The sequence below is a fragment of the Phodopus roborovskii genome, unplaced genomic scaffold (genome assembly GCF_943737965.1).
Source record: "Phodopus roborovskii unplaced genomic scaffold, PHOROB, whole genome shotgun sequence".
Classification (NCBI taxonomy): Eukaryota; Metazoa; Chordata; class Mammalia; order Rodentia; family Cricetidae; genus Phodopus; species Phodopus roborovskii.
This window is the reverse complement of record NW_026126611.1, coordinates 5,410,176-5,428,046: the sequence shown is the minus strand read 5'-3', so window position 1 is coordinate 5,428,046 and position 17,871 is coordinate 5,410,176. Positions and strand designations below refer to the sequence as shown.

General features: G+C 49.3%; 1 protein-coding gene across 1 annotated transcript in view; it reads right to left on the bottom strand.

Annotated features, from left to right (window-relative positions):
* Prkn (parkin RBR E3 ubiquitin protein ligase) overlaps window positions 1-17,871 on the bottom strand; it is a 959,805-nt gene that overhangs the window by 22,353 nt on the left and 919,581 nt on the right. The window contains exon 10 of the mRNA XM_051206078.1: window positions 8,014-8,097. Within this exon, the coding sequence (XP_051062035.1) occupies window positions 8,014-8,097 (84 nt within the window). The remainder of the gene's footprint in view (window positions 1-8,013; window positions 8,098-17,871) is intronic.

The following is a 17,871-nucleotide window of genomic DNA, read 5'->3' as shown; positions in this document are numbered from 1 at the left end:
ATGAGTTGTCTTCTACTTCTGTTACAGGACAGCCAGGGCAAGGTAATTTATAAAGGAAGCGGTTTGCCTGAACAGAAGGCGATTTTCTATTTTCCCTCCCACAGCATCCTTCACTTTGCCCTCTGTGGTACCTGACACTTTTAGCATCTCACCTTAAACAACCCAGGCCCCATCCGTTTCATCATTTTGCTGGTGCTCTATGACTTGTAAAATACCTCACACGCCTTCTCGTTTCATTATTTACAGTCCAGTAGATCTCCCTGGCCACGTGTGGCGGGAGGAAAAAGGGCTGTGCGCTTCTGAGTGATTTGCCTGGGAGTGAAAGGGAGAAATCAAAGGCTTCCTTCGATGGCCAGCACAGGGCCATTTCTGCTCCCAGCAAACCTTTTCGCACGCGTGCGCGGGCTAAGTGCTCTCTAAGTGTACCACTGTGAGCTGGGGGGGGGGGCGTCCTCCGCATTTATTTAGGTCCCATACACGGCGTGGAGCGACGGTCCAGGAGGACAGGATGGCTTTAATGGAGATCGATGGCTGCCATTGCGGCTGTGTCTACGCATCGCTTAGGCTGTGTCAGGAGAGGAGCGAGCACCCAGGAGGAGGAGGAGAGGCATCGATAAAGCTGTTTTACTGAAGCAACAAGTGACTCAGCATACACACCCGGCAAATCGCGAAATCTCGGGAATAGGGAAAGTCCCCCACAGTCTCTTGGCTTGGGGGGGGGCACAGTAGGACGGGAACAGACGATGGTAAGGGACAGCCCTTTGGAGACGGGCAATCCAGCACCCCGTCCCACACAGGCTCTGTGTGTCTACTGTGCTTGCCCCTGGACACTTCTGTGGAGAAGTCCACACTGAGACTGTCGCTCCTGCTGCCCAAACCTGCTTCGGCTGTCTCTTCTCCCGGTGAAGTGAGAACTGGACATTTGCCTAACCACATGCTCACCGCTCTCGGCCTGACTCCTGGTCCCTTCCCATGCTGTGAGTCTCCCCTTCTGTCTTTCTAGCTGTGTGCGTAAGCTGTCACGCCACCGGGTACCGTCATCTTACCTTAGGACAGAGGTCCTGGGTTTCTCAGTTCCCAGGAGTACTGGGTGCTGATGGTCTGGGCTGAGATGCAATCCAGGACCGTCTCCAGCGACAGAGCACTGGCTCGACCAAGCCACACTCCTGTGTGTGTGTGTGTGTGTGTGTGTGTGTGCACGTGCACGAGTGTGCACGTACGTGCGTATGCGTATGGCTGACAGTGGAAAGCTTGCCTCTGGCCCCCTCACTACAAGGCAAGGCAACTTTCATAAGCCTGGGGCTGGGGTAAACCCAGTGGCAGAGTGTTTGCCTAGCTCGCAGGAGTCCTGGTTCTTGCCGAGCACTGTGTGTGTGTGTGGGGGTCTCTCAGTTCTGAAGGTCCTCAGAGCCTTCTATGGCAACTGCTGCAGTTCTGTTTCCAAGACTCACACATACATGCTGAAGATGCCACCAGCACTTAGCCTGTGCGAAAAGAGTTGTTCTGGAGCAAAAGGACCCTAGGCCATAGGAGCTATTCGGGAGCCAATGACCGATGCCACAAACAGGCAGACCAGACAGCAGTGACCTCCAACCTTGACGGGAAGCTACTCCTACTCCGGGTACCGGTTTGCTTTTACTGACGACACAGCGTTAGGCAGCTCTACCACTCGAAGCCTGACAGAACACTGAACAACCCTGCTGTGGACCGAAGACATCCTCTGGAAACAAAGGATGTGTCATAGTGTGGTCAAGCGCACAGGGAAATCTGGTCCTATGCCAGATCGTACTGGCCAGAAGCTGGGGACTGGGAAGAGTGATGGAGTAGGTCCGGCACACAGCTAGAGCCATGCTTTAAAATGACGTGTTGTCCTCTGAGTGAGCTTTGCCCTATAAACCAACACCGTGGTCACGACTCTGAGTGACCCACTTGGGAGTAAGTGCCCTTCTGCACAGCTTGGCCACGGATACAGAACTCCTAGTTTTTACAACAAGCACACGCATGTGTAGGGGTTGGACACCAGGCATCCCGGCAAACCTCCACATCTGGTCACACAGCTGGTCAATGAGAATGCATGACATTACCACTTAGACAGGATAATGGAGCATCCAGAAGAGGAAAAGCTGTATTTGTGTAGTGGGTATTAAATGCGAAGGGAACCTTTGGCATCCAGGCGACTCTTCTACCAGAGCTGCTCCAATTGAGAACTTTGGAAACCTTTTCTTTTTATAACTTACTTATCTCTGGCATTTTGTTGTAGTGCCCGGAAGCTGACCAACAAAGGCCCGTGTTTCCGCACATACTGCGAGCACAGCGTGGCGGTATAGAAATTACGCCATGGGAAAGGCTACCCCGCGCTGGGGTGAGCCACATACCCACTCAAGACTGTGCATACTGTGCCTGTAGGCTAATGCTTTGACTTTTGTTGTTATGTTTGTTCTTAGAGGAAGAGCTGAAGAAAAACAAAATACTGTATTGCCAAAATATTGTGAGGTCTTGGAGTTGAATTAATACTGCTTCAAAGCAATTCCTGCTAGCATTGTTTTCCCCATCCCTGGAGTATTTCTCCAGCCAATAAACAGCATCTTTCTTCTTTCTGTGCTGGGTGAGCACACAGAACAAGCGAGAGGCGGCACTTTCCTGGGAAGGAAGTGGTCATTAGTACAGCCCCCAAAGGCTTAGCCAATCATCGCCTGGCAGCCCTACACCCCCTGGGTGCCCTTCCCCCACTGCTGATAGGGGGGGGCTATCACAGAAAGCTGTGATGGTGCTCAGGTTGCAAGCGATTTGTACGTTCCAAGTGCACGCAATTATTTTCATCCTGGACAAGTGCTGGCTTTATTCTGGTGACTCAGAAGGCTGGAGAATCGAGCTGTGCTCGCTAGGGTAATCCCCCCTCCTCCCATGACTGAAAAGACACACAACTGAGACAAGAGCCAGCCTGCAAGTGACCAATTCTTCTCTGGTGCTTCTGCAACATCCCGGGGAGGAGGGAGAAATGGACATGGAGGGAGCTCTGAAAACTTCTAAGGAGGACTTGTCAGGTGCCGGGCCCCTGGTCCTAAAGATGCTCTAGGATGTGGAGCATGGATATGCACAGCCACCCTGAGGCTTAGAGGAGGCATGGGGTGGAGCAGAGGGCATCTTGAAGGAGGAGACGTTAGATCAGGGCCATGAAGGTTAAATAAGAGTTCAGCAGTCAGGGATGAATACATTCCTGTTGGCTATTGTGGGAGAGAGACAGAGACAGAGTGAGAGATAGTCTCACACACACACAGAGAGAGAGAGAGAGAGAGAGGGAGAGAGAGAGAGAGAGAGAGAGAGAGAGAGAGAGAGAGAGAGAGAGAGGACCATTCCCAAACGTCGGTTTAACCAGCGCCATCGAGGTCAATTTTCTTGGTGGCTTTAGACAATGTTAGGAAGTCGCAGTCTGTTCTGCCATTATACAGTGAGAAAACCATCGGCTACTACGGACCCCTGGGAGAATGGATCAGTTTGTAAGAGCAAGTGTTTAGTTCGGAGGAAGAGTGTGGAGGGGAGCAGAGCATCCGGGAAGCAAGTACCAGACAAGAGAGAACGGGGGGCTGGACTCGCGTTGGCCATGAGGGATTGATCTTCCGCCGCAGAATCCCAAAACTCTCAGCTGTTTCAACTCAATGCTTGTTCAATATGTCAAAGCCAATTTAAGACCACGTTTTTTAGTCTGCCGTCAAAGAAATTGCATTAATAAAAAAAAAAATGCGTTAAGGTTTGGGTCAGGCAGTTTAACTGATAGCAGAAGCTGGTTGGGCCCCAGGAGAAATGGGCTCCCCCTTCTGGGGAATGCAGAATCAAGAAACAGAACGCAATCGGCTGGGAAGGGAAGAACAGGGAGAAGTCCCACGTGGCTCACAGGGAAAGACGCTTCCAGGCAACTGAAGCGAAGGAGAATGTGAAGAGGCCCGGTGAGGGGCTTCGTGAGTGTCACCAGCATTTGGACATGGATGCATCTGAAGGCCAGTTGCAAGTAGGGGTGAGGCGGGGGAGGTGAAATTAGGCATGGGTTCTCGGGGCTGCCGGCCGGTGACGCTGCGGGAGGCTACTCTCCTTCCGAATGCAGGCGACAAGAAACAAGTCAGCTAGCTCTGCTGAAAACAGACGCCCTCTTCATTTTGTTTCCGAAGGGTCCTGGCCACTGCAGTCTGATGAAATAGCTTGTCTGGTTCATCCTTCCCATGGCCAAGAGTGACTAAGGAGGGCTGATGAGTCGCCCATCAAGAACGTACTGGCAAGTTTGCATGCATCTCTCTCTTCTCCCCTGGGAGGCTGGCTCCCATGGACACTGTCCTTAGGACCCCAACAACGTTCAGCCGTGGGTGGCCGGTGAGAAACACAAGAACTGAGAAGGAGGAAGAGGGAAGTTGAGAGGTTCCGGGTTCCCTCCTTGCTTCAGGCCGGATGCTGGGCCTATCCCAAGGGCCCTCCCCTATCCATGGCTCTGGCCCACACAGTTCATGGGTACCAGTCTCCTCTGTCCTAGGGTGACTGTGGCCCCCACCAATACCGACCCAGTCCCTTCCATCTGATTGGTCCTTTTTTTTTTTTTTTTTTTTTTTTTTTTTTTTGGGACCCTGATTGAATTCAAGACTGGGGGAAATGTGACAGCAAAGATTCCAAGTTCTGTCTCCGGCACCTGTGGATGTTTTAGTCGATGAGACAGCTCTTAAAAAAGAGAGCATTTAACTGGGGGCTGGCTTACAGTGTCAGAGGCTCCGTTCATTGTCATCATGGCAGGGAGCATGGAGGTAGGCAGGCAGTATCTGAGAGTTTCCCATCATGATCCAAAGGCAGCGGGAAGAGAGACAGAGGAGCTAGGCCTGGCAGGTGCTTTTCAAACCTCAAAGCCCACCCTAGTGACACACCTCCTTCCACAAGGACACACCCCCTAATCCTTCTCAAATAGCCCATCAGATGGGGACTAGGCATGCAAATATGTGTGCCTACGGGCATCGTTTCCATTTAAACCTCCCACCACAGTGGACAGCAGGCATGTTTTTCTTAAGTTGTCGGGTAGTTTCTTTGCTTTCAAATGGGAGGAATAGGTCGGTGGCTCTACAATCGGGGCTAGACATAAGGGAACTTTTTTAGGGGAAGGCAGCCCTAAAGGAAGGTTTGAGAATCAAGGCTGGCATCTTAATGTTGACTGTCCAACTTTTCAGTATCTAGTGAGTTCTCGTAACCGCTACAAAAGCCCTTCATTCACAGGGCTTGGAATAATGCCTCATCTGTCACATGTGTCCAGTATGCATTTGATGAATGAAATACCACCTTTCCCCTATGATGCTGCCAGCACTCAGCATACATCTGTCCAATGTGTACGCACGGATTCTGTATCGGGCTTGGGGATATAGGAATGGATACAGGAGAAAAGCAGGAGAGACGCTTGTACCTTTGCCCACAAACACTCTCTTCTGCAATGGTTTTCAAGGATCACTGTCGAAGAGTCCCGTGCTTTCTCTTGAGAAGCTCAGCACCACTTTCCATGACTTCCAGGCAAGTGTTATTACAAAACTATGTATTTGCCGGGCTTTGGCCAGCAGGGTATGTTGATATAATTGTTGATTTTCCTTTACATCTCTCCTGTGACTCTCCTTCAATCCTCTGAGGGGAAGCACACTCATCTACCTTTGCCAGCTAGCCCAGCAGGCTTCTTGACCTATGCAGATGCTCAATGTAATACACACTGATGTTATGATGGAAACAGTTCCCTGGGTACTGATCGTGTGAGCTTGAGGTCATCTCCAATGCTCTTTTATCCATTTTTATGGCTTAGATATTAAGGTTATGATGAGTTAAAAAAAAAATCTCAAACACCAAGGTTGGTTGCTCCCTCTTGAAGGATGGATGGGATTAACAGGGAAAGTCAGGTGTCTGGGCATCCTAAGGGTATGTAAGGCTGTTCCTCATCTTCAGATAGAATCTCACATCTCGGAAGCTTTGGTTCATGTCTGGGGTACTGATGGATGTAAACTGCTTGATTATCCCCATTTCCCAGAGCCTCTTGCTTCATTTCCTGCTACAAGGATCTCAAGGCAGAGGCCCCAGAGCTATTATTATGCCTGTTTTCAGGACCCAGCGAGCTTGAACTTGAGCATGCCTGAGCGGAAATAGATGGACAGAAGGCACAGCTGCCTCCTTGGCTGGGGAAATGGCAGTTCACTCCTCAGCCTCCTGACATGCTGGTGGTCAACAATGGAGGATCGTGTGAGAAGACCCAAGCACACTAATTGTATTTATTTGGTTATGCTAATATTGGGTAAACACAGCTGCACAACACACTTCCCTTTGTGCTGGGTTGACTGAGATCATCAGGCTCTTTATTGGTTTCTACTGTAAAATTGAAATGTTCTGAAATTTCCATCCTGGGGGTTGTCCTTCTGTATTTGCGTTTCTCTAATTGGCTGATGAATAAAACACTGTTTGGCCTACAGAGGCAGGAAGACAGGCGGGACTAGGAGACGAGAATTCTGGAAAAGGTAGGCAGAGACCAGGAAGACAGGATGCACCAGGCATTCTCCAGTGAGATAAGACCACATAGAAACACACAGGTTTATAGAAACAGGTTAATAATTAAGACAGAGCTAGCCAATAAGAAGCCCTAACCATCACCCAACAGTTTAATAACCACTATAAGTCTTTGTGTGCTATTTTGGGGGCTGAAGCGGCGGCGGGATCTGGCGGGACAAGGGAAACTTCAGAAACATTTTCATGTCTGTTTACTAGCTCCTTATCCATGAAATGGAGTATTTGTTTGCATAGATTTGGTGTTTAGCCCCTAACCCCTTGCCAACGACTATATGGAGAGTAAACGAATGAGCAAATTCATCAACCGTGCTGAAGTTCTTAACTCATGCCTTAAGATGTGGGCGTTCATAATTAATAGATAAAAGTAAACACAGTTACATTTCCCCAGGCCCTTGTACAGCTCATTCGTGACCACGGTTCAGGACATGTGGTCCTTACTTGGTCAGGAGGAAGACACATTGGAGCGTTGTTTCTGAGACCCGTGACACGGCAGCCATTTCCTTGCCTGGTGTAGTACTCGGGTACAGGTGGCCTCGGATTTATCACGCTTTGGCTTCGACTCCTCAAGGCAGTGCAAAAGCCATGTATGCCCAGTAGAGACTCTATCTACTTGGGCTCTGGACCTGGCCTCTTCCCTGAGTAGCTACATGGTCCCACCCTCTGTGGTGATGCTGGGCAGTGGCAGCAACTCCTACCTGGCCCCTCAACCACCGGGCAGGAATAGCAACAAGGACCCTACTATGTGCTGTATGGCGAGACAGGACATCCTGTAGGTTAGAGGCTTTCAAAGCATTCCGACTCGGTAATATTTGCGACCTTTGATGGGCTTACTTGGGATACCACACATCATAAGGCAAGGGACGTCTATGCATGCCACACGCCCAGATAATTTTCAGGTGTGCCCAACTTTTAAAATTTGTGACAGATGTCATCGACATACTGTTTTAAGAAGTGCTTAATCCAGTCATCCCCATCCCAAACTGTAAAACAAAGCAAAACACTGACAATAACTAACCCCCCCCCCCAAACCCTCCCAATGGCCTAAGTAATTTCATGATTCAGGGTTGAGCCACAGTCATGGCTGTGCTGTGCGTGCAGCCTATGGGTCACAGGTTGGACACACCTACAACAGAGATAATAAATAATAAAACAAAAGTAGGGGCAGTAGTGATTTTTCTGGCTTAGAGACTGCTCGACTGTCTTATTCCTGTCTCCTCTGATGTACCTTACCCCTAGTCCATACTCCCCAGGGAGGAAAGCTATCAGGCAGCAGAGTTATACCCTGATGGGAACGTTACTCCACGCCCTGTGAGTGGAGGCTAAATGGAGAGGCCAAAGGCTGCCTGTGCTTGGGCTTTCACAGTGGGACTAACCTCCTGTGACCTCCGGCTGGGCTGCTGCCCACCAGAGGGCCAGGCCTTGCTTCGCAGGAGGCAGGGATCATCTTACCTGAGAGGCAGCCCCAGCGGCTTCAAAGAGCGAGTCACATTCGCCGTCGTGGTATTTTTCCTTGCAGTCCCGGCAGAAAACGAACTGCAAGAGAGAGCACCACGCATCAGGGCTCGGTCGCATCCACTTTTATCTCTCGGGGCTCGAGTTAGGGCTTCTGTGGCCCTAACTTGGAACCAACTTGTATTCTGGTGGGACTGCCCACTGTTGGGGAGTGTTCTGCCCGCCTCAACAGGGTGACAGGGGTGAATGCTGTGTCCCGTTCCCTTATTTCCTGGTGTCCCCAGCCCACCGGAGCAGACAGCACTTATGATGAGAGGGTTCCTGGGAAGAGCCTTGCCTTCCTTCCAGGCTCCTCTTCAGTGTTTGTCTTGCAAACACAATAGGCTTATGTGGTCAGTGACCTTACTTCTTCTGTACTGAAAGCCTGGTGTGAAAAGAAGGAGTGGGCCGTTTGGGGAGTGTGTCCCTTTGTTCTCTTACATTCAGAAGGGGATGGTTTTGTCCCCCAGGGCCTTAGAATGAGGTTCCATCTGGACACGGGAGTGGCGTAAAAGGAGCCGTCAGGACGGCTCTAACTCATTAGTGTCCTTGTAGGGAAGAGATCAGAACCTGGGACACATGGGCTGAGGGATGGGCGTGTGAGGACACCGTGAGAGGCAACCATTTGTCAGCGGAGGACAGAGGCCCCGGGAGCAGCCACGAGGAGAGCAACGTTCTGCTCTTTACGGCTTCCAGCCTACACAGTTTGTTCCACCAGTCTTAGGAATCAAACGTGGGGGACGAACGAACGCAGGTCTCGTGCTGTTGGTGACGTTAGGGATGAGCACCAGGGCCTTGGGCAAGCACGTACCGCAGGGCCACACCCCAGCCCTAGCACCAGGCCCTCCCACTGGGTGATGGTGCTGCTCCCAAAGCTCAGTGACCCTGGGACAAAGACACCCGAGGACTCTTCATCTTCCAGAGAGGAGGCGGAAGTGCCAGTTGACCCAGCGCAAAGGCCCTGCATCGTAACTGGGGTAACTGGGCCCCTCCAGAAAGCGTATCGCATTTCCCCCATCGCTCGCCACAGCCAAGGCTGCTGCGGTGGCTGACGCTGGCTCCGCACTGACTCCCTGAACTGGAGTCGTCGTCCACCTGACACCTGAGATGCCAGAGGAAAGCCACCAGATGCCCGGAACTCTCAGAAGACTTCCAGAGGCTTAGGAGCTCTCAAGTTCATGTGCCAGGGAATCAGCCAGCCATTTGTCACGGCTCTGATTAAGGTGAGATGAATCTGAGCTGGAAAGCTAAAGCAAAACAACCGGTACCAATAACTCCAACTTGTTAAAAAAAAAAATCAGCTATTTCTCTTGGATTCATGAGAGACACCAACCCAACACATCCTGCCCTCATACAACCTTCCCCATGCTGGCAGCCTCCTCAGCAGCAGAGTGAACATCCTTCCAATACAAGATATGTGGGACCAGATTTAGTTAAAATTTGGCAATACTTCTCAGATTTTAGAATGTTTGCTTATATACACACAGACATAATCATTAACATGTATACACATATGTATATATGTACACACATATCGACACATACATTACATATATGCACACACATATGTATAATATACATATAATGTAACGTGAAATATTTGGGGGATTGAACACAAATAAATACATGAAATTTACTTAATACCCACACACAGCCAGAAGGAAATTGCATAAAACATTTTTAGTATTACTGTTTCTTTTTAATTTTTAAAATTTTGTGTGTTTGGGTGTTTTGTTTGCCCGTGAATCTATATAATGTGTACGTGCTTGGTGCCTGTGGAAGCCAGAAGAAGGTGTCAGATCCCGTGCTACTAGAGTTACAGGCAGATGCCATGTGGGTGCTGGGAATTGAACTCAGGACCTCTGGAAGAGCAGGCAGTGCTCTTAACCACTGAGCCATCTCTCCAGCCCTACGTCTGTGTTTGAACTGTGTCTCATCACACAGGGTCGTGACAGTGCTCAGAGTTTCAGATTTGAAGACGCTAGAGTTGTGGTCCAGGATGCTCGCTCTGCTCTGCACTTCTCACGGAAGACTGGCCTCCAGAGTGCTGGGATGTCTGCTTCACTTGCCAGCTTATCTAGGTGGGGAAGGGTGGGGAAGGGTGTGCCTCTGCCCCCACACAGATCTCCGGTACCAACAGGCTTTACTCCCTGATCATTTATTTACCGCCCTGGAGGCAGTGGGTTAGGGTTGCCTCTTATGTTCCTCTTTCTTTTTAGAGTGAGTGTATGGATCTTCCTGCTGGCCCCACCCACCACATCCTTCAGCTTTGGCATGCTCAGCTGCAGAGCTCAGTCAGCTCTGCCACAGAGAGCAAGGGGGACTGGCTGTGACTCCAGCCGCTGCTTTGGAGGGAAGCTAGTCTGATCTCTTGGCGTGACGGAAAAACCACTTCACGTCTTATTAGCCAGTGGATGAGATATAAAATCAGTTTCACGGAGCAGGGAACACCCTGGAGGTTGATCAGTTTGTCAGAATAAATAGGCCTCTCGACACAAAGACACTGAATTCACCGGTATGGTGAAAAAAGGACCAAACCAAATAAAACAAACAAACAAACACACAAAAACAAAACAAAACAACAACAACAAAACAAAAGGACACACACACAAATGATAGTAGCTGTGCCATGTCTGTGTGAACGCGCTGGCGGTGACATTAACTCATTTCCGCTCTGCTTCCATTACAAGGCTACCCCTTCTGAGCATCGCACTTGGTCCTTTCCGGTTAATGACTTGAATCTGTTGGATATAAACTGAGGAGCTGTCGAAACAGTGGTTCTCAACATGAGGGTCCATGGCGCCCTTTCACAGTGGCCACTCATCAACGCTGGGAAACACAGATATTTTACAATGTAATTCATAGCAGTGGGGAAATCACAGTTACGTAGTAGCAACAAAAATAACGTTATGGTTGGGGGTGGGGAGAGAGGTCAGCACAACAGGAAACCAAATCTCGGCACAGGCTTTGAACTCCTAGGAAACTCCAAATGCAAGGTACTGGACCCAAGAGGCGAGAGTCACAAAAGGCGGATGCCAACATTCAGGGCAGGAGTCACTGAAGAGGGAGGGCTGCAGGAGAGATAAGACCGACAGAGAGTTTATCAGGAGCGGCCAACATTAACGGGCTTCCGCCGGCAGACGGGACAACTGTCCGCGGTATAGTGGACAGACAGACTGAGCAAAGCTAGCCTGCCAAAAGCAGTACCTGTCAGGAGGGATCCCGGGCGGGCCCTGTCACCATGGGAAGGGGACAGCTCCATGTCACCGCTGCTGGGAGCAGGGCAAAAGGGAGCATAGTGACCAGATGACTGACACCTTCATCCTGGGGACGCTAAGGCTAACGGGTGTGTTTGGGCCTTACTTTTTTTTTTTCCTTCAAATTCCATCAGATGTTTAGTTCATTTTATGCTAACTTTTTTTTTGTTTGTTTTTAAACTTTCTTTTCATTTATTCTTTGTGTTTTTCCATGTCAGGCATCTTGATCCCATCCATCTCCTGTCCCTTTGTATCTACACTCTATCCTTGCAACCTCCCCTCAAAACAAAATAAAATAAAATTTTAAGAGGGAGGGAGGGAGATAGAGATAGAGAGAGAACAATACAACATGGAAAAAAAAATCTTGCCATGGAAGTCACACAGCAAAGGCTTTTAGCAGTAAACCCCTTTATTCATATATCTTTACTTGCAAGTGTTCATCGCAGAGCTATTGGTTGGGGTTCGAGGTCTCTGGTTTCTGCCTCACTATCGATGCTGGGCCCTCACTGGGACTGCTCTTGGTCCTGCTGCTGTCCTGTGTCATGGATTCCCTGCAGCTTTGCATCTGCAGGACAGCCTCTGTGCATGCTCCAGCAGAGCACAGATGGGGTGGATGTTGGGGTGGGCCAAAGGCAACCCTGCTTCTGGACCTGGGTAGTTAGTTACAGGGCTGGTCAGCCTGCCAGCTCTCTGCCCTGTCTTCACCACCAGGGGGAGCCTTCCTGCGTTGTCCTGACTAGTTGAGCAATGGGGCAGGGCCAGCTCCGCACCCACACCCTCAGGGTCAGCTCCCCTGCACCCCACACACTTTCCCAATGCTGTAGCTGATGGGGGGCGTCACCTCCCTCACCCGCCACAGGTGTCAGGGGCAAGGGGTGCAAGGCGGCTTACACTTTTAACTAAGAAAGTTTTCAAAACTTTAAAAATAATGCAAAATTAGAAAGAATAAAGACTCGAAGAAAAGGGTTCACATAGTATGCTCATATAAAAAAAATATACAAAGGGTAAGTTGTATTAAGCTGAAGATTTAATGTCAAAAAAGAAGTATGTACATGTATACATGTATGTGCTTGTACATGTGTGCGGGCGTGTGTGTGTGCGCGTGTGTGTGTGCGCGTGTGTGTGTGTGCATTTACTGTAGCTAAACACACAGTGTGCCAAAAGTCTGACGAGGTTTACAGTGCTGTCCTGGGCCTTCACACTCACAACTGTCCACTCTTGTCACCCAGAGCCACTTTCATGCCTACAAGCTCTGTTCCGTGTCAGCGCCCTAGGTAGAAATGCTGTTTTAAAAACCCTTCACTGTGCTCTTACTGGATCTTTCTATGCTGACATATATTTAGATAGACAAATGCTTGCCGCTGTGTGATGCCTGCCTGCGGCCTTCAACACAGTGGCCTGCTGTGCAGATAGGCAGCCGGGCACCACAGGCCCTTGCCTACCCCTTAGGTTTGCCAGAGGCTGAGCTTCTTAGGGTGTATAAGTCCAAGCCTCGGTGTTTCCACATGATGACGACGAAATCAGCTAATGACAAACTCTCGGGGCACATCCCCATCTTTACGGGACGCATGGCTGCATCTAAAATTTAGACCAAGCGAAAGAACAGCATGCTCCAGTTCACAAAATAGTGTGTAGGAAATTTATATTTAGAAACGTAGCCCGGTGTGGTGGTGCACACCTTTAATCCCAGCCCTCAGGAGGCAGAAGTAGGTGGATCTCTGAGTTCCAAGCCATCTTGAATATACCATGGTGAGAACCTGTTAACCAAACCAAACCATATGAGGGGATGGAGGTCAGTGGTAGAATGCTTGCCTGATATGCAGGAAGCCCTGGGTTGGACCCCAGCACCACAGAAACTGGGCAAGGTGTTGTATTCTATAATATCAATACTCTGTAGGTAGAGGCAGAAATACCAAAGTCATCCTTGCTGACATTGACTTCAAGCACGGCCTATATGAGACCTGTCTCAAAAATAACAAGATTAAAAAAAATATATGTAAAGCTGGGTAGTGGTGGTGCATGCCTTAAATCCCAGCACCCAGGAGGCAGAGGAAGGTGGAGTTCTAGGCCAGCCTGGTCTACAGGATAGCCAGTGCTACAAACAGAAAGCCTGTCTCAGAAAACCCAAAGCCAAGCAAACAAAAAGGTTTAATCTGGTACTCCAAAGCAGAGCCTTTGAAGCCAGAGACACCGGAGGCATGGTGAGGCCAATAGGAAAATACATCTGGCATGATAAGGCTCTGCTTGCACGTAAAGAGTAAGTTCCTACGCTAAGTCCTTGTAAGTTAAGGTTTCTATTTGTAACTAAGAGCAAGTTCCTGTTTCTTAGGTCTGAGGTAAACAGCGTGTGAACCTACTCACATGATGTATATCCCTCCTCCCGGTTCCTTCCCTTTCACTGTATTTTTCTAACCACATAGAACGGCCGACTCTCTCGCCCCTGACTTAGGGAGAGGCCGCTGGAATGGCCAGTCCTGGGTACCTCCCGCAGAATACAGCTTGCTCCAATTGGACACTCATGGCTTTGGCCTTTCTCTTAGGGGATCTCAGGGCTAACACAGAGGCTCGTTTCTTTGTTCTGCATTCTTGTAACTTCAAAGGAGGCAAAACAAGAGGATAAATACTTCCCATGGCTTCTGGCACACAGTGAACACAACAAAAGACAGCTCCTCACTTGGGTGAGATGCTAAGGAATAAAAACATCTAGAAATGGATCGGATGGGGGGGGCAGTGAGCACCTTGTTACGTAAGTCCCAGTCTACTGATGGTATTGATTGTCTTGTGGAAGTCTAGGACCCACTTGGCAATGTCAAGCCTTTGCCTAGAGAAAGGGATGCTGGCACTACTCGTATGCGTAAACAAAGGGGTACCTGATTAACCCCAGACCATCTGCACCATCACGGAGCTGGAAAAAACTTGCCTGTGTTGTTGTTAATCTGTCAGTATGCTATTAGTAGAACTGACATTTGATTGATGTCTAAGTCCCTTTTCTCAAGGCGGGAGATGTGTATTGAAGCATGATGGGGAACTCAGTGAACAACTTCTGATGCAGTCGGGACGCTCAAGGGGCTGCTGATCAATGCAGGTCAGAGCCGGTTGGAACCTACAAGCAGTGACCCTTAAAATCAGATTTTGATTCTTAATGTCGAATGAATGATCTCTACATGAAATCCAAGATCTCTTTGTATCTGTTTTCTGTCACAACCGTTATCTGTATTAAAAGCATCCTGTTATTATCCTGGAGATCTGAAGTTTTGTCTTAAAAGAATAGCAGGGAATCGAATGCCACCACAGGACCCTTCTCTATGGTTCCAGGAAACATCAAAAGCAGAGAACAAGCGTGCCCATTTTTTTTTTTTTTAAACTTCCTTGGGGACTGAAGAAGCAGAACGCCACCTTAGGCGACTGTCCTGTAGGTGGCGGCAGAGATCCATAATTTCAGACTGGTGCATGAAACCAGCCCATCCAAAGGGTGGGGCTTCTGGTGCTGATACATGCAAAACTTGTGGCAGAGAGTGGACACGGTATTAGCAGAGTGGAAACGGTATTAGGCAGTAACACGCGAAGTCATGGGTTTGAAAAGAGAAGAGGCCAGCAAAGGGAGACGGTGCCAAGCTTCAAATGCTAACTGACCAAGACAACCCTTCACAACCCTCCAAACGGCCAGGCCAAAGGCTGGAGAAGGCTGGGTGGAGAGATGAAGAGCCCAAGGACCGTTTCTCCTCATGTTTCCTGGAGTCTACACTAAGGGTCCCAGGACGGTGCTGTCTGCGTCTCAGCAGAAAGACTGACATGGTGCCGCCCCGCCCCAGAGTCCTGCTTGCTTTAGATTCACTCCCGTGGTTTAATTTCCACCCATGGCCCTCTCAGGGGCACCCTGCTGATGCATGCTTCTCTTTCACCTCCTGAATGTCCGTGCGTGCCCGTGCCAGGCCTCAGGTACACAGTCATAGCTCACACACTGGCTTCGGGCATGAGCGAGTGGACCCTTTCTCATCCCGCTTGGAACGAGGGCATCACAGCAAACTTACAGGTCCACGTGGGCTGCCACCAATGGAAAGGGAGCCTTAGACTAAAGGGCACACTAATGTCCTAAGTGAGTCTCTGCGCTCCGGGCACTAGTTAGCTCTAGGTGTGGGGTGTGCTGCTGAGAAATAAACTATCGAATGAACAAGGGACACACAGGGACATTGCAATTTGCTTCCTACTTCAAAACAGCTTTTTTTTTCCCCCACCCAAAATGATTATTGCTTTTTTATTTTTGCCTTCCTTTGGCAGCTTTATTGGCATATAATTTGCATAGTCGTGGATTTTAAAAAACAGTACATCTGGGCTGGTGTGATGGTTCACTGGCTAAGAGTGCTATTTCCTCTTTCCAGGGGACCTGGATTTGATCCCCAGCACCCATATGGTGGCTCACAACTGTTCTAGTAGAACCAATACCCACTTCTGGACTCTGTGGGCACCGCATACAGCCGTAAACATAATCCAAAAATAAATAAAAACTTAAAAAACAATAGTTCATGGACTTACTGAATGGATTAGACTTGTACATTAGCATGGATTCAAAAGGCACAAAACGTTCACCATGAAATTAAACTCCAATCTTTCCTGGTCGGATACAAGGCTGGCCAGAGAACTCTCTGTCATCTGCTTCGGTGCATATTGTTCTAGAAACCTATTGGCATGCACATAAGCACTGTTTTAAAACAGCGGTGGTCTATAAGCTATCCTCGTATGTGATGTGATGTGGGCAACACCTCGGTCTTTCACTTAAGTCCTCTTCCAGGTGTTGAGTTTGGATCCAGTCTGCCTAAACAGCCGTGTAGGATTCCAGTGGGCACAGGCACCGCACATCTCTCCCTATTTTGCCATTATAAACAAAGCCGGGGGGGGGGGGCGCTTGCTTCCAGAGCTGCAAGTGAAAGAAAATCTGTAGAGTGCGTTTAGGGAAGCGAAGGGGCTGGGTCAAAGGGTGTTCGCAGCGACCTCTGGGTAGGGGCTTGTGAGCTCAGTAGTAAGGCTTGAGGAAGTTTACCTCCCACACCCCCTCCTCCACACCACTGTTACCAATCACCTTGCTTTACAAGCTGCGTTGACAAGAGTCTCAAATGAATGCCAGCACTTCCACTGAGAACATTTTATACACGTGTGTAACCAGAGGGACACTATCCCGGCTATGGGAACAACCATGAACAACTTCCAACCCTAATCCACATAGCTGAACAGGGGTCCGGGTCTGGACGGCCTGTGACCATTCCACTCTGCCCACTCCCAGTGGCTCTTGGTTAGAGCTTCTCAGTGATTGTTCCCGTGTGACTCCAGCACCGTGGAGGGCTGGGGACAGAGATGGAGAGAGGACAGTCCCAGGCCCCACGCTCCATGCAGTGTCCCGGTGCCTATTTGGCCGAATGGGTCCTCAGCATCATGGGGGTGGGGTGGGGAGGGAGGCATGGTTTATGACACTGATTCCCGTTCCTATTTGTCTTAGCTGTGAGCATTGTAAGAACAATCCCCATAGCGACCGTCTCTATATATCTCGTAATGGCTCTCCCATCCATCGGGGCTTCCTGTGTCTCCAAAGGCTACAGCTATCACGTAGGATTTGGTTGCAAGCTGAGACTCTTGTTCCAATTTCACGCCAAGACTCCCACCATCCATGCTGCTCTGACTGAACAAACTTCTTGGTGGGAAAATTTTCGTCTATAACTGAGATTTGTGCCTAGCATCTTGGAAGGCCTATCAAGCTCTGCTTTCCAACCAGCGTTTCCCAGACCTTCTGGAGCAGTTGGAACCCTCCGGAAATAGAGCTCTGGTCACAGAGTATCAAACCCAACAACACTTTCAAATATTGCCGTTCATTAGTGGACCCATTCAAATATTGCCATTAATTAGTGAGCGCGCTTGAATGTGGCCATTCATTAGTAAAACGGGCAGCAGTATGTCTTCTATAATTTTTAACTGGTCTCTAATCCTCCTGACCTTACCATTTACAATCTGTAGCAAGGCCTGAGACTCTGTGAAAATGATTAGACCATGCCAGTAAAAATGTGAAATCCAAGCCATATGGTGATTTGAGCCAAATTTGTCCCATATGCCTGCGGGCATCCTTATGCGCTCTAGCATGGTGTGCGTGGCGGTGGCTGTCCCCGTTCCAGGACACCTGAGCCCAGCCCTTGGCAGTTTGGGATAGGATCAGCTTGGGGAAGGGTCCAGTCATGCTGGTGGCACCCTGAGGGCACATTGTAGAGGTTATTCTTTTTTACTTCATAAGCACTCAATAAACCAACACAAAATGCATATTAAACCGATCTTCATAGTGTATACCTGTAATCCCAGACCCGGGGAGGCTGAGGCAAGATGGCTATGAGTTCAAAGATAGTCTAGGCTATTACTGGGAAACCTCATCTCGGAGAGAAAGGATACACGTGACCTTCAGGGTGCTGCCCAGTCTCACAGGTCTAGCTGGGCATGGGTGTACCTGTCCTAGGCTCTTTCCACTGGTCCTGAGCAAGGTGATCATCACAGTCTGCTTTTAAATATTCATTCTCTTTACCTC